Source organism: Manacus candei, unplaced genomic scaffold (assembly GCF_025592945.1).
Source record: "Manacus candei isolate 608988 ecotype Guabito, Panama unplaced genomic scaffold, ASM2559294v1 h1tg000008l, whole genome shotgun sequence".
Classification (NCBI taxonomy): domain Eukaryota; kingdom Metazoa; phylum Chordata; class Aves; order Passeriformes; family Pipridae; genus Manacus; species Manacus candei.
Window position 1 is genome coordinate 23643515 of NW_026138056.1, and position 15147 is coordinate 23658661.

Here is a 15147-nt window from a genome sequence, read left to right on the forward strand (position 1 = left end):
AGTATGGGGAAAGAAGGGCAGAGAAGGTAAATATTAAGACAGGCACATGATGCTCCCTGTGTTCCTCTCTAAAATTCACATGAAAAATTAGTTTTTCTCATGTTGTCTTTAATCTCTGATGTGATATTTAAGTGCCCTCAGCATGTTCTGGCAAATCCGAAGTGCCCTCTGGTACACACTCATGCAGTTGAAAACCTTTTGGTTTTGAAGTAAACTGTTCTGAATATACAAGTTGGTGGCATTTGTCAGATGTCTGATACCAGGTTGTCATCTTCAATTATTTCTCCATACCCTGTCTTTGTTCCTTTGAAGTATTGTCCGTAGTGGGTCCAAATCTGTTTCCAGTATGTCTACACAACTCAGTGATTTTTTGTGTTGTTGAAGAATGTGATTTCAGTGAAACAACAAAGGACTACAAGCATGAAAGTTTACAAAATAGTAATGATTGTGGTTTTATATGTGCATATTAAAGTGCATTTCCTGCCAGGGAAAGTTCTTGTCACACAGGTTTTTAGCAGTGCGAGTTAAGTGTTCCTGCACTTAATTTTCCTTTTATGTTCACTTTAAGATTGCACGATGGAAGTCACGTTTTCTCAAGAAAAGCTGCGTTTCTTGGATCAGTACCGTTGAAGATACCTTCTGATTGCAACACCCAGAACAGGGTCCTGTAACGAATTTGTCAAAAGAAACATACAATGGATCTCAAGGAAAGCTGCCCAAGTGTTAGCATTCCCAGCTCTGACGAGCACAGGGAGAAGAAGAAAAGATTTACTGTAAGTATATAAGAGCATAAGCACTGTGGGCAAATCCATAGGCTGTTGGTGCCTAGAAGTGCTGCTTGCTTTTTTTCCCCCACTCCTGAGCTTGGTATTATTTTCAATAGGTTTATGGAAATGTTTCCTTGCTCTTATGAGTACTGACCATAGTCCAGAGCGAGAATTTGTGAATATTTTACAGTGTTTACCTGTGTTGCTTTCTGCAAAATGAACTTTGCTTTACAAGTTTCTGGTATTTTTACCCCTAAATAGCGGCATTTCTCACATAAAATACCTAAGTGTCCAAATGCAGGGAAAATATTGTGGTACCAGTTTTGGCATTTTACATGATTTTTTTATGACAATGTGTATTTAGTAAAGGAGTAAAGTATGGATTTGGGTTTTTTTCAGAAAAATATAATTTTTCATAAATATCCTATTATACTATTGTAATTTTTTGTGTAAAATAAAACAACTATAAACCATCAAATTTTTTCAAAACCTTTTTTCTGTCTTCCTTCCTGTTTTCTGATTCTAATGCCTATGAATTTTTCCCTATCCTGTTTCCATTTCCACTCCTTGTCATTCCATTCCCTCTTCCTTTCTTTGCCTCCAAGTTTGACTTTCTGGTTGTGAAGTCTTTCCATTGTGTGCGAAATTCTTTGCATTGCACACTGAAAAATAAAGTAGTGTGGTATGGATTTTTGTTTTGCTTACGTATAGCCCTAAATGACAACATCATCATACTTTCTTTAAAAAGTTCAACTATTTCATTCCTCTTGTGCAACTTCCTCTAAGCTTTTTTTTTTTTTTTTTTTTTTTGCCGAGTGAATTAGTCACTCTTCAGATGTGGAATGCAAACACCCTTAGACTGAGTTGCTGTCTGAAGAATACAACAAAAGAGAGGTTTACTATGAATTATGCATCTACCTTTCCTCTTCACCTCCCTTCCTCAGAGAAGAATAATGACATTTGATTCTTCAAGTGTATCAAGATGTAATTTTGGGAAGGATTGTGCTGGTAAAGGGAGCAAACAAAAGAGAACTTTACTAATACTTTAAACTACTGCATGCATGTGAAACTCAAGTGAGCAGGGAAACCTTCATGAAAGTCTAAATTTGAGCAAAACAAGTTTGTTTCATTGCCTCAGTGCTGACAGTAATGCTGTTAGTAAAGGCCAGTGTGTTATATTGTGATATGTAACTAGTGTTGTGATTGCCAGGTCAGTTTACCCAAAGATCTGTGAGACAACCTGAGCAATGCAAAGGCACTTTGTTTGGCTACATGAGCAAGAGTAGGAAACTTCAGAAACTGGGGGGTGAGGGAGGAGGGGAGCAGAAATCCAACCCAGTTTACACTGTGCAGAGCTACACTTCATCTTGCTGGCTTCTGCTTTCTGCATCACGGAGCAATTAGCAGCTTGACAAGAACTGCTTTTCACAACCAAGCTTTTGAGTACTATCACATGTATTTTAAGATTTGATAACAGAAGTGAGGGTCATACTAAACTTCATGGTAGGAACTGTGAATTCCAGCATGTGTCAGTGCTTTTACTGTGTCTGCTCTTTTGTAGCTGTGTTGTAATGCCTGGATCCCATAAGTACTTTGTCAGGGAGAGAGAGAGAGGTGTGGGGAGAAAGAGTTCTTAATAAATTTGTGGCTCTTTGATGGCCATACCAGTGCCATTTCCACAAAGAGCAGTAAGAACCTTAGGGTGAAAGGAAAGGTTAAAGTGAAAAAGGCTAGGAAAGACTTCAGGTGACTGTATAATCTTCACCTTACTGTTGCATACAGTGTGTATCACTACTGCTTCTGAGACTGTTCTAGAATAATATTACTGTTCTGAATAGAAATTGTGAATTCCAGCTCAAACCTTTCAGTGTCTCACTCAATGCTGGCATGGAAACAAGACAAATGTGTGCAACTTAGTTTTTGCTAACTCTTCTTTTTCTTCTCACACTTGCTCCGATAAAGCATTTTTTAAAAAAAATCTTGACTCTGCACAGTCCTCATTCTGATGATTAAATCAAGCTTTTTAGTTTTGTCTTTGGAAGTGAAGTCTTCATTTCTCCTGAGTGTTTTCATGACCTTTTATTGAATGTTTGATTTGGTTTTGTTAAATACTGCGTACTTTTGATATATACACCACCAATTTTTTTTTTCTTGACAAAGGTTTGAATTTTTCAGGTGTTCTGGCGGGGGACCTTTTTTGCTTCCACTTAATTCATGGTAACCAGCCTCTATGCATATCCACACTAGTTCACTGTCCTGCATTTTTCTGAAGATTCAACATTCACTTTCTTCATAAGAAGAGCAAAATCTTTGCTTGTTTTGGACCATATCTAGGCTATATTAATTGTTGTTCTGTCCTTACTGCATAGTGGGTCATTCTTTTACCTGTTTTGACAAATAGCTTTGTTTTGGATTTCTCACTTTTATCCCTATGCTATTTGATGTCTGAGGTCTAATCAAGACATCAAATTTTCTCTGTTCTTGTCTCCCTTCACTCCCCCATCATATACAGGCTTCTTAAAGAATCTCTTTCAAGGTTGCTGTTTGTCTAATTAAATCTGGAAACTTCATCTCAGACCCATAATGTATATGATTAATCCCCAGCCCTGTGGAAACTGTGTTTTGGTTTTTTTTTTTTAACTTGTTGACACATAATAAATAGCTTCCTTACTTTCTTGATACTTGTTCTCTTGAAATGGGAAAACGGCGTACTTTTTCATATCTTTGTTTAGTTAAAATTTAATCTTTAATCCAGGAGCATGAACTACCACAACAGAGTTGAAGCCTTGTAATTTCAGTGACGTTTTTTGTGAAGAAATCTGTCACATCCAGAAATATCTAGACTCTGTTCTATCTGTATCTGGAAGATAATTTATGGTGATGTTTTCAGGAATTCTGTTTCTTCCTTTTTCCTTTCTTAAAGCCTTGTGTTATTTATTCACATATTACAAGTTTTGAATGCATCTTATCTATGCTTTAGGAGTTTTCTAAGACCAAATTTAGATTAGGAATAATTAGATTTGAAAATGTTATTATCTAAGTAAGGCTAGATTCTTCCCTCCACCTTTCTAGAAGCGGACATTGCACATCTCTTTAATCATTACATAGGTGTAGCTGAGAGTAGTAATATAGCCCAAAGACATGCTGTGTTTTTAGGTTTTACCAGTTCTTTGTGGATGTTGTATGTGCTCTTATCACTCAGTGCTTCAATAACTGTTGAACTCGCAGCTTTCCCTTTGTTGGGTGTGCAAGATCTTTGTTGGTGGTGTGAATCGAATGACCTCCTGTGGAGTTTTTTTATTCTCTCTCGTGTGAAAAATGTTGATGGTGGTGTTGTTCTACAGCTACTCTGAGAACAAAACTGTTTTAGTGTTGTGGTTGCCATGGAGGTGATATCACCTTGTATCCCAAGTTGTGCTTGCCCGTGCACTTTGCAGTCTGTGCGTTCTGCCTGGCTAATTTAAGAAATCCATGGCCCGCTGCTTGAGCGTATTGGCATTGATCTGCTGTGCAGTCCTGGGGAGTGAAGATGTGTGCTTGAACATCAGTTGCAGGGCTTGATTGCTGTATAAGGTACCCAGGTCAAGGGGACAGTGCTTAAGTCTTCACAGCTGAAGCTTTCAGGGTTTGCCATGTAGGGAGGCTCTAGAAGTGTGTAGGTAGGTTTTACACTAACGCTTGTTTAGCAGCGTAAAGGAAGGCTAGTTTTCTTAGAAGGGTCTCATCAGCATTCTGCTGGGTGCTTCCATCCAGCCTCCCAGGGACTCAAACTGAGAACAGCTTCTTTGAGCAGTTAACATTGCATGAATGCAGATCTCAGCCTGAGGAGCTGATGGTGGTGGCTGCCACTTCCACTGTGAGAGTTAAATGAGAGAAGTAAGAAGCTGTTGCAGGGCAAATAGAGACTGAGGCATTGGTCCAGTTTTCTACGCTGGGAATTAGCAACCTTCTGCACTCATTTCCTTTCTGTGCCCATCCTTTCCAGTGAAGGAATAGCTGGGCTCTTTCTGGAAGTACAAGAAGGTAGAAAAGCAAGGACAACTAATTGCCTAAGAGATGGGAGAAGCCTGCTGGACACCCAGCAGTCAACCAGATTTATGAATCCAGGCATTGACAATCTGTCTAGTTACTGAAGTCTTCTGCTGACACGGGATTTGAATGGCCAGAACTGTGCAGCAGGTTTCAACTGTACCTCCCTTCATCGCGGTGCTGTATATTAAGTTATCTGTGCTATATTTCAGCCACAGCACCATTTTTTTCTTCCCTGAACAATTGTCATCTGCCAGGATCCTTCTGTATTCAAGGTGTTGGAAAGAACAGTTATCTTTGTAATTGCCTTCAATATGTACTTTCTCTTTAGGTTTTGATGAAGGCAATCTTCAGTATTTAAATGTTTTACTTCTTTAATATTAGTCTTGTTATGGATTATCAAGTTGCTAACAAATTTTGTAGTAAATTTTAATAGACTGCTATCTGACAGCCAGACGTTCTTGTTGGATATGGACTAATTTACAAAACTCCATTAAATCAACTTTGATGTTAGTTTTTGCTTACCTGATGTTTAGAAAATTTTCTGTAAAGTACCACATTCTTTCAATTGTTCTTTTAATCATTTCTGTTGATGTCTGTGTGGCTTAGCTGTAAGAAATACATAGCTCAACGAGTGCATTTACACCATACTTTTAACAACCTGCCCTTATTTCCAACACAGGATTAAACCTTGGATGTTTTACTAGATTTTGTGGGCATTAACTTTATGTTTGCTACTACAGGTTTACAAAGTGCTGGTCTCTGTTGGCAGAAATGAGTGGTTTGTCTTAAGACGGTATGCGGAGTTTGATAAACTCTACAACACGGTAAGCAAAAGGCAAGCTATGAAATCCTGCCAGAATAGCAGAGTAGCACTTGTTTGCTGTGTTATGGTTTGAGTTAATCCCCTCTTGAGCAGTTTGACTCAATAACCATGGGACCCCTGATTAAACATAATGATTTAGTGGGGTTTTTAAGCTTTGGTTTGTTTGAATTTCAAACTCAAAATCTTCTTATTTGTTACTTTTTTCCTTGTTGCTTGGGATCATAACATAATGAGAAACTTCCAATTTAGTGGTTGTCAAAACATCTGAAATGTGCATTTGTTCATGATAAAAACCCCACAAAACATCTAGATAGGTATGTTTCTCCTAAAATAAGCATTTTACTTTGAAGTACTGAAAGCCATGAACAAGTCCTTGTTTCTTAATATAAATTTTCTATTAAGTCAATTATGGCAATTCATACCTGCGGTTTAATATCAGGTATGATTTTTTTTCACAGAAAAATGTGGTCAGTGCTCCACATAAAATAATCCTCTTCAGCAACCAAGTATGGATTTCTTGGGTTCATTGCTAGAAGAGGATTTTGCTCCTTTTAGGTAGTGGGCAAGAAGGGCAAATACTTGCTCGGATATGCAGTCTGTGTCCTGTGTCATAGAATCAGCCGGGTTGAAAAAGACCTCAGAGATCATCAAGTCCAACCCTTGATCTACTACCACTGCAGTTACTAGACCATGGCACTCAGTGCCACATCCAGTCGCATCTTAAAAGCCTCCAGGGAGGGAGAATCCACCACTTCCCTGAGCAGCCCATTCCAATGCCTGATTAACCTCTCTGTAAAGAATTTCTTCCTAATATCTAACCTAAACCTCCCCTGGCAGAGGTTAATACCATGCCCTCTTGTCTTACTGATAGCTGCCTGGGAGAAGAGACCAACCCCCAGCTGGTTACAACCTCCTTTCAGGGAGTTGTAGAGAGCGATGAGGTCTCCCCTGAGCCTCCTCTTCTCCAGGCTGAACAACCCCAGCTGCCTCAGCCTCTCCTCATAGGACTTGTGCTCGAGTCCCTTCACCAGCCTTGTTGCTCTTCTCTGGACCTGCTCCAGCACCTCAGCATCCTTCCGGAACTGAGGGGCACAGAACTGGACACAGTACTGGACACAGTGTCCATACTTTCCTCCAGTTCTTCATCCCACAATTTTTGCTTCAACAGAAGAGGAAGTAATTCTCCTGTGATCCCCGTAAGAAAAAATTACCAGCTGCTTATCTGTGCCAACATTTCCTTTCCATTGTCTCTATGAGAAGAAGTCGAGCTTTTCTCCCTTCTGCTCCACTGTATGTGGGTTTGCATGTGGCAGTGGTCTCCAAATGTAGGCTGTGACCTTGGAGCTGAGCTTGGAGGGTGAACTTAAGTGCCCCTGGATAGGCCATCCTGTGTTTTGCCTGCGTCTTTCAGGGATGTAGGCTTGGAAGGAAACAAAGTATCCCCTTTTCAGTACCTGCAGAGGGGGTGTTGGTGATCCCATTCCTTTGCCACATTCCCTGGCCATTCGGATTAGCATTGCTCTGCTGAAGTTTGTTCAGCACTGGGCTCTCAACTTGGGCAGAGAGTGAGGTCCTGGGGAAGCATAACCAGGAGGGCATTTAGATCAGTTTCTATTCAGTGTAATTCATATAATATAGCACACCAAAAAACTTGTGCTGCTAACTGGAAGAGATACTGTTGTTGCTAAGGAGGGAAGAATTGCCAGCTACTCTATTAGAAAATTACTCTCTTAAAGAGGATGAGAGTAAGATTGCTCTTGTGGAGCATTTGAAGTACATGTAATCAAGGCTTAACTTATGTCAGGTTTGGGTTTTTTTTTAATATATAATTCAGTGTTGTTTTATGCTATCTTCTGGTCAGTTTATCAAGTGTAGAATATAATCAAATTATCAAATGCAGGATTGCAAAACAGACTGTTCATCTGCTTGCAGTTCTGACTTAAGGGCAGACCACATGGTTTCTGAAGTTAAGAATGCCACTTGGTCAAAAGCCAGAGACCTGTATCCCCAGCCCATCCTAAACCTCATGCATACAGCCCTATGCAAGCAAGCAAGAAAAAAACAAACCCAAAAGAGACAGAGAATTGATGGAGGAAGGGAGAAGAGAGGAAAATAAAAACAACACTGAAATTCTAGTCTATGTGTTTTAACCTAGGGCAAGTGGAAAATTGTTTTAGCACTATTACTGGAGTAGTCCATAAGATGAAGATGAGATTGCCTTTGAATTTAAAAGGGTATGTCTGGTGCAAACAAGCTGAGTACAGATTGTTCTGGGTTTGTTTTTCTTCCCCCAAGTATGTGAGTAGAGGAGTTGACATAGCGGAGCAGAATTACTGATAATCAGGTGTTCAAACTGTTCATCAGAAAACAAAGTGCAATTATTTCTAGGTGCTTTGATGTCTAAGCATAAACCACTTGTATGTATTTTGTTTTCAGCTAAAGAAGCAATTTCCCACAATGAACTTGAAGATTCCAGCTAAAAGAATATTTGGAGATAATTTTGATCCTGGTAAGTTATCATCTTGTTATTCATGTTGTCAGTTTCTTTATATGAAAATTGATCCATTCCAGCCTACAAGCAGCTATATTAGATGAGCTTTACACCAGTCCTCAAAACAGTGACTAAACCAAAGTTTAGTCATGCTTCAGTCGAGCAGGAACTAGCGTAGGTAGGTATTCTGCCATGTGATAGTTAACAAAGTATTGCTTGGTGGCCCAGCGCCTCTCTTGCACTGAAGGCTACAGCTCCTCCCAGCCCTCCGCTGTTCAGGATTGTGACAGATTATGAACTGTCAGGTGTAATCTCTCTCCTGTAAATGCTAAAGCCAAACCTCTGACTCTGCTAAGCATGTGCCTAGTTAGTTTTAAATTTCCTTCATATGACTTCCCTCACGACCAGCTCTGAAAAATGAAATAATTAAAGGATTTATCTTTGAGGGCTTCGGAACTCTCTGTGTCTAAATGTGCTTCTTTGTATACTTTAGATTAAAACGAATCTCTTCTGTAAAAGGAACAACAACAGGAAGCCTGTCTGATGTGAACATATTGTGATCCAATTACCAATGATAAGTCCCAATTTAGTTTGCTCTGTACACAGCAAAATACTAATGAAAAAGTCACTTGTAAAGTGCATTGAATTAGTCTAGGTGGCACCACGGATAAATAAACAAAAAGGCAAATGGGAAGACCAGGCCATTGCTCTGTGTATTTATATCCTTCATTCAGGCTGTTTTTACTTAAGGGTTTTCCTGAAGGTCATTGGAACCCTTCCACCCTCCCCTGGCTTGCTGATGTTGATCAGACTGTGTTTGTAGTTTCACCTTCTCCTGCACCTCTTTCAATCATTTAATTTTCTGCTTTGCTGAGGAACAAATGGGTCCAAAGCTGTTGAACTCTTAGGATGTATAGTTTTGGGTGTTTTAAAGTTCTTACAAACAAATCTGATTTTTGGCAGTTACAGTTAATCATCTGGATCCTGATGTCAAATTCCTTTTTAATTTTTATTAAAATAATCAAATACAAGTATCCAAGCTCTGCTGTTCTCTTCTGATTAAGATGTAAATGATTGCTAAAAGTTCTAAGTGTATCGTGTCTACACATCTGCTGAAGACCAGATAACGTCATGGAGTCTGGTTTGCTGTACAGCCAAATGTGCAGGTGGATTTCGAGTCAAATTTAGTAAACTGGAGTTTTAATGAGGAAAAAAACCCTAAACTAAAACTTTATTAAAATGATATATGTAAAACAAAGTCCTCAGACTTGTTTTAAATTTCGGTGAGCTATGCTGAAATCCTTGAAGCATGAGAAACTAAATAGTTCTCAAGATGTGTCTTGCTGGGAGGCAGGGTGGAGTTGGAGCCATGATGCTCATGTAAATTATTCTTTATCTTAACAGTGATTTATTGAAGCTTTGATGTAATGTTTCTGCTGACTTCTGAAACAAGTCACATATTTTACAAATACTGAAAAGGTATTTTACTTCTGTAATGCATTCATGGGTATGCAGCACTGTGCTGTTTGACTGGAATGCAGCAGAGTGAAACCTTTATATCCCTTTTCCCAAAATCTACCAAAAATACTGTCATAGCATACATTGTTGTTTAAGGGCTCAATTTTTATTGACACTTAGGTTATTTCAAAATTAATCTTGTTTTAACTTGGAAAAATGGGACAAAGGAGAATCACTGAAACCAGTCAGAATACAGAAATTGAAAATTTAGAGGTGTTTTACCTTCACCAGCATGGATGGCTCTGTAGGCTTAGAGTGACTGATGACACAGTGCACCTGCCACACTGAAACTACTGATGTTGGTGACTCACACAGCATCTGTATGAAAATTTACCTTCCTGTTTGTTGTCAGTAGTTTGGGATTATTAAATACCCTAGCAAGGGCTTAGGATTATATCCCTGAAACATTATGAACATTTTTCCTTAATATTTGAAATACATCTTTTAATCAAAACTTAATTTTAAGTTATAATAACTGGCAGTAATCTGTATGTGGCAGTCATTTGAATGCTTTAAAAGTTAATACACAAGTTAAATATTCTTTTTCCCTACAAATTATTGTTGATATGAGTAATGAAAGACAAGATTATTCTGTTTTACGTTTTATTTCATGTTAGAACTCTCTTTCTATTCCAAATCCTTTGTGTATCTTTCCATATTGCTACAGAACAGTTATGTGTCTTAAGCTTTAGATGAAGGTGGGGATTCTGAAGATTATTTTTTTTAACATTAGAGATTATGTCCAAAACTTAACTAAATAAAATACTTTCCTTTATCTTTGATGCCTGTATCTGAGTGCCTGCTGGCAGGATGAATTGTGCAACTTTTCCACTGCCACACATATATTATGGAAATATGCTGCTTGGTGGGACTGTTCATGTAAAAACTTGACTTGTGTAACTGATGTCAGGTGTTGCCTGTGGGTCGTTGGTTTTTTTGCTTTTGTGGAATCAGGTCTGGAAGGGCTCACTCGTGCAAGGAAGGCTGCACAGGTGAGCCCACTGTGGTTACACACTGTTCTTGAAGCACTTTACTGCACTTTTAATCCACCTGGCTTTCTACATTTTCAAGAAGTGTTACAGAGAAACTGAAAACTGTTCTCTCACCTCAGTTGAATGTTTTAAGCTTGCAATTTTTATATGTAGAACCAAACCTGTTTTGAACCAGTCATGGACCACTTTCTTTTTTAACTGCTGTTTAAGTCCTAAAAAAATCTAAGTAAGAAAATAAGTCTTTTTCACAAGCTGACTGATGATTCTAATAAATCTGTTTTTTTCAGATTTTATTAAACAGAGAAGAGCAGGACTGAATGAATTCATTCAAAATTTAGTTAGACAGCCAGAGCTATGCAACCAGTAAGTAGTTTCCTTTCTGTTTTTTAAGGGCTGTTGAAAAGACATGTTAAATACAAAATTGCAAATTAAGTATTTAACCAGAAAACTTATTTTACCCGTTCAGAGCTCTTCAGTATAAAAGATAAACTTTAATATGGCTATTTGTTCAGGAAAAATCTACAGACTGAACAGTGTAAAAATGTTTTTTTTCTGAAAACCGATCTACAAATCAATTTGCAGGCAATTAACTAATCTTAATTCAAGGGGTGCAGATTCCACTCTAAACTCTGTTGCTGTAGGGCAGTGTTTGTTTTGCTGATGGCTGTACTGCTTGAGAACTCTGCTGTCACTTGGTACTGCCTTGCTGGCAGTAAGTCACTGCCTGTATCCTTTTTGTTCGGGTGTGCACTCTGGCACTGGTGTTAAGCACGTTAACCAAGTAGCTTGATTAGCTTGCTGAGATGGATAACCAAGATGACCTGCCAAAAGCAAATGAATAAGCTTTGCACCTGAACTGTTCTGGCAGAAGAACCGCAGGAGTGTTCCCCACCATCGGTGGGACAGTGGTGAATGTGGGATAATGGCTCGAGTTAAATCTGGAGGACAGCGCTTTGTGTGTGAACTGACTGGGGACAAAATCTCTTCTTTCAGTTGAAATACGTAATCAGTTTAAGCTAAATCCATGCAGTTTTCCATGTTGCTTGAAAAAGTAAAATGGTAAATCTCTATGCTTGGCTTTAGTGTTAATTAAATGCTTTTTATGCATATACTTTGTTTAATTAGCCAAACTGTACAGCCTGTGAAATTGCCCGTTTCCCACAGGAAGAAAATAACTTACAGAATATTGCTGCAGTTTGCAGTGTGCAGTCAGATTTTCTTTCTTCACAACAAATGAACTATTTAATATCCTGTTAACCTGAAATATGTGCTTCCTTTCCTTTTTTTTTCTTTTCTTTTTTTTTAAAAAAAGACTGTTTTATGTATACTTCCGTATGATAAGTGGAAAAAAATTAGTGGCAAATTCTTTGTGGTAGGATACTTTTCCACCAGAACAAATATTATGAGGTTTATGTCCATAGTACTGTTCTTTGGGAAGTAATAGAAAGCCCTTTAATACAGCAAATTATTGAAAGCTAATGTGATTTGTTACATCAGGAAGGGATACTGGTTTATTTAGCATAATCTCCTCCCCATTTGCTTGTCAGTATGTCCAAGTATCAAGTATTTTTGTCTCAAACCAATACTATATTTGTTCTCCAGAGGTAAAATGGTACCTTTTTCTATGCACAGCACAAAATGGTGTGCTTAAAAAAAAGGCATCAAACCTCAAATCCGCCTGCCTTCTTAAATTTTTGTGAAGGTTTTGAAATTGTTTTATGCTCAAATACATCTGTATCTGAATCTCTGTTCTTTAACGTGGCATTTAGCTTGTCTGATCCATCAAAACTGACTTAAACCAGTATTAAGAAATAGGTCCAGTTGTGTGGTACTGTTGAAAGTGTGTTCAATAATAAGCTTTTTAAGCATAGTTCCACAATAAAAACAAAATAGATACCTCAATTTGTCTTGTGCTATTTTCCCAACCTTTAAAGAAACAGTAATGTGGGAGAAAAAGCAAGCCTCTAATTGACAATTTAGTGCAAAAGCATTTAATTTTATAGTTATTTCTGTGTTGTTTCTCTCTTACTAAATGTAAGGTAGTTTGTTTTTCTGAAGTTAGCTTTTGTTTTATTTTATGCAGTGCTCCATTACAACAAATCATATAACTATGTAATCTGTCACCTTTTTGGTGCACTAATGAGTGTTGTTAGTGAAGAAATACCAAATCTTTGATCTTAGTGGTGTGGGGATTCTTTCGTAAAATTTGCTAGAAACTATTCAAGGAATATGTAGTGACTGTCTTCACAGATAGTCCACATCCTTGTTTTCTTAAGCGGTTTTACTTTAATGTGCTAATTAAATTTGATATTGGGTAAAATAATTTAAAATAACTTAAAGTTAGTGATCTACAAGGAATACTTAATGAGTTATGCATTCTCACAGAACTATTAGGAAGTCCACCTTCCACTGCATCTTTTAAGCATTAAAACCAGTATCAGGATGTCATATATTTTAAGTCCTGTATAGAAAAACTGTTTCACTGAAAGCTTAAGGATGGTTCAAGATGATGTCCTTATTTCTGGATGGGAAGGCACTTGTACATCTGAATTGAAAAGCACAAATGTCAGATTCAGTATGTCCAAGATGGCAGTATTTACATTAATAATACAAAGATACAGCACTGTGTTCTCATTTATCTTGAGTGGACTTTGTTCTTGGATCGGCCATGTTTCTTGAATATTGTATCAGAGCCAAACCTTTTTGATAAATAAAAAACCCAAGAAAAACCTAAAGTGTGTTAGAGTGATTAGAGACCCTGTCTATGTTAGAGGTATAGACCCTGTGACTGTTGACAAGGATTTTCCTACGGTCACTGTCAGGTGGAATACAGGGTGAGATTATTGGCTTAGTCCATACTGGGAATTAAATTATCTACAAGCTGCATTTCCTCAGCTAACTGAATGTGATAGACAACACTCTCATTGATAGAATGCAGATGTTCCAAGAAAAGATGGCAAAAGGGATAGAGATCTGATAATGTGTCTCCCTTGCTGACTGATGTCCTTAATGGGAGCTGGGAGTTTGTTCCTTGTGAGCACTTAGAGGCTCCCTAAATCACTGCACAGCTATTGAAAGTGGGCTGCTCACCCCCTCGAATGTAGGTCTTCACTGAAATATTAATGCATTTAATTGTCTATCAGAACATCTCCAAATAAAACCTGTTTGAATCCAACTGTAGAGTAGAAGGTGCATTAAAGATGTAATGTAGTTATTTTTAAGCAGTGCAAAGTAGCTCCTTAATGAGAATGAGAACATTTGCATAATGCATGGAAGAAATCAAGGATGACAATACCCTACAGCTGGTGGGGAAATGAGTTATCTGTTCTGTGAGAGGCCAGGGGTCTGCACTTGTTCCCTAGAAGAAAATCAAATAATGAAGTGTGTGGAGAAAAGGGAGGAGGAACTGGGCACCATTATTTAAATAAAGTGTGCCTTAAATGTTAAGTTTCTGTCACTGGCTATTAATTTTACCGTTTTGCTTCAAAATTTGTGTTACTTTTTGGGCTTGTCCATATTTCTGTGTGTGTCCAAAATTTTTGTGTGGTAGCATATTGTTTTTGCAGGAAGACTAATGTATGACAAGTATTACAGAAAAAATTGTATTGAAGCAGAGCTTGACACCCCTTCGTGTATTTCAGAGATAATCCATAAAATAAACATAGTCAATCATAAAAATCTAGAAAAAAACAACTTTTGCTGATAGTTTATGTAAAATGTGTATTGAGCATTCCTTTTTAAATGGTTTTCTCGATCCTTTTAATTTCATAGGTGAGGTTATTTTAGGAATAGTTTCCATGCATTTTAAAATACACTGGGTTAATACATGTGAACTAATACATCCTATCAATCTGTATAGCATTTTGCATAACGTGCTGCAATTCTGGCTAAGAAATTGGTACATTAAACTTTTTATTTTTAATCACTGGTTCTTTGCAGTGCTTTTAGAATTGCAAATGTGAACACTGTAACATTGCACAGTTACAACTCTGGCTGCCATGGATTGTGGAGACTGTGGAGTACCCTGCAACTGTAAAGCAGCCTTTTCCTGTGAATTGATTTTTTTTTAATTTATTTTTTCCTGCTGTGATTTCAGTCATGGACAGAGTTACTATAGTAACTATTTGAGATGTATTACAACATGCTCTATTTAATCAGCCAGTTGTCTAGATTTATGCTGAAAGGTAATTAAGGTCTGGTTCTGTTGTTCTGTCTAGTGAAAAGCACTAACCATAACTCTTTATTCTTGATATTATGATATCCAAAGATTCTGAAACCTAAATTGTTTAATCTTGACCCAATATTACTACAATATTCAAACCACAGTGATTTTTGTCTTCCTGGACCTCAGGATACAAGACAAGACTCTGAAATAGATCAGAATTTGGAGTTCATGTAAGATGGGAAGAATTAAACTGAAACAGTGGTGGGAAATGGTGAACAGTCTTGTTGCTGTACTTTAAACATGAAAGGCTGAAGATAAATGAAACAGGTTTCAAATAGGGCATAGGAATACAGAATGTG

General features: G+C 37.7%; 1 protein-coding gene across 3 annotated transcripts in view; it reads left to right on the forward strand.

Annotated features, from left to right (window-relative positions):
* Window positions 1-15147, forward strand: part of SGK3 (serum/glucocorticoid regulated kinase family member 3) — a 55939-nt gene that overhangs the window by 27707 nt on the left and 13085 nt on the right. For all 3 annotated transcript variants that reach the window (XM_051768883.1, XM_051768894.1, XM_051768874.1), the window contains exons 2-5: window positions 569-773; window positions 5540-5623; window positions 8059-8131; window positions 10911-10986. In XM_051768883.1, the coding sequence (XP_051624843.1) occupies window positions 696-773; window positions 5540-5623; window positions 8059-8131; window positions 10911-10986 (311 nt within the window). In that variant the 5' untranslated portion in view covers window positions 569-695. The remainder of the gene's footprint in view (window positions 1-568; window positions 774-5539; window positions 5624-8058; window positions 8132-10910; window positions 10987-15147) is intronic.